General features: G+C 27.3%; 1 protein-coding gene across 1 annotated transcript; it reads left to right on the forward strand.

The window, feature by feature from the left end:
• The first annotated feature begins 8 nt into the window (after positions 1-8).
• Positions 9-699, forward strand: LOC103311683. The gene is made up of 3 exons (XM_008191376.3): positions 9-161; positions 220-416; positions 522-699. The coding sequence occupies exons 1-3, from the start codon at positions 66-68 to the stop codon at positions 676-678; spliced, it is 450 nt and encodes a 149-aa protein (XP_008189598.2). The 5' UTR covers positions 9-65; the 3' UTR covers positions 679-699.
• Positions 700-863: the final 164 nt, after the last annotated feature.

Consider the following 863-nt stretch of genomic DNA (forward strand, 5'->3'; position numbering starts at 1 on the left):
AAAAAAAATAAGAATATACTATGTTTTATGTTTCGTAGAATGAACATTTCAGCGAATCAATTGATATGAGACCGTCTTTTTCAAAAACAAAACCTGGTACAAAACGTGCTGCAGAAAAACCAAGTGTGAAAAAACCTATGAAAAAGAAGCAGAATAAAATGGTTGTATAAATAATTTTTTTTTATAATGATAGTATAAATAATTCAATTTTTTTTATAGAATGCATCATACAGAGATAATGTCAGCGAACGTTTAAGATCAGAAGAATTTGATGTTGAGATATTTAATTCGCTAACATTTAGACAAGGGGATGGTGTTGTAACAATAAAAACGCCTTTTGAAGAAAAATCCAAGGAGTATTGGGTGTTAAGCCACTATAAGGTCGCCAACATTGAGAATGTGCCAGTAAAGGACAGGTAAATACATTGGACTAAATTTAAAAAACCTATTACTGAATTTGTTTTTTTTACTGATTTTATTTACTTCTTTTGTTTTTTAAATAAAATAACTTGTTGTTATAGATGGAAGTTCAGCGAAGCTACTGTTAGATTGTACACAAGCGATGAATCAAAAGATCAAACACTTCATACTGGACTCAATGAGACAATGCAAACTATATTTGATAAATTACTAACTGATCCGAAGCGTCAAACTATTAAGAGCAAGACGAGTATTTGATTATTATATGAAAAAAATTAATTTCATTTAATAAACAAAAAATTATTATACATGTATTTTTTTTTTTTAATTATTTAAAACGTCAAAGGTCTTGGAATACATAAACCTATAAACTATGGTTGGGGAAAAAAAAAAAAAAAAATTTCTAATTGGAACATTGTAATCAACTTTGTGCTATCAAATTT

This window comes from Acyrthosiphon pisum, unplaced genomic scaffold (genome assembly GCF_005508785.2).
Source record: "Acyrthosiphon pisum isolate AL4f unplaced genomic scaffold, pea_aphid_22Mar2018_4r6ur Scaffold_13994;HRSCAF=14638, whole genome shotgun sequence".
NCBI classification, from domain to species: Eukaryota; Metazoa; Arthropoda; class Insecta; order Hemiptera; family Aphididae; genus Acyrthosiphon; species Acyrthosiphon pisum.

What these genes read in the sequence shown, in the direction of transcription:
- LOC103311683 (XM_008191376.3), top strand. Translation starts at nt 66, where the DNA reads ATGAGACCGTCTTTTTCAAAAACAAAACCTGGTACAAAACGTGCTGCA. An exon ending in AAAAGAAGCAGAATAAAATG is followed by an intron (nt 162 to 219) that starts GTTGTATAAATA and finishes TTTTTTTTATAG; the next exon opens with AATGCATCATACAGAGATAA. An exon ending in AATGTGCCAGTAAAGGACAG is followed by an intron (nt 417 to 521) that starts GTAAATACATTG and finishes TTGTTGTTATAG; the next exon opens with ATGGAAGTTCAGCGAAGCTA.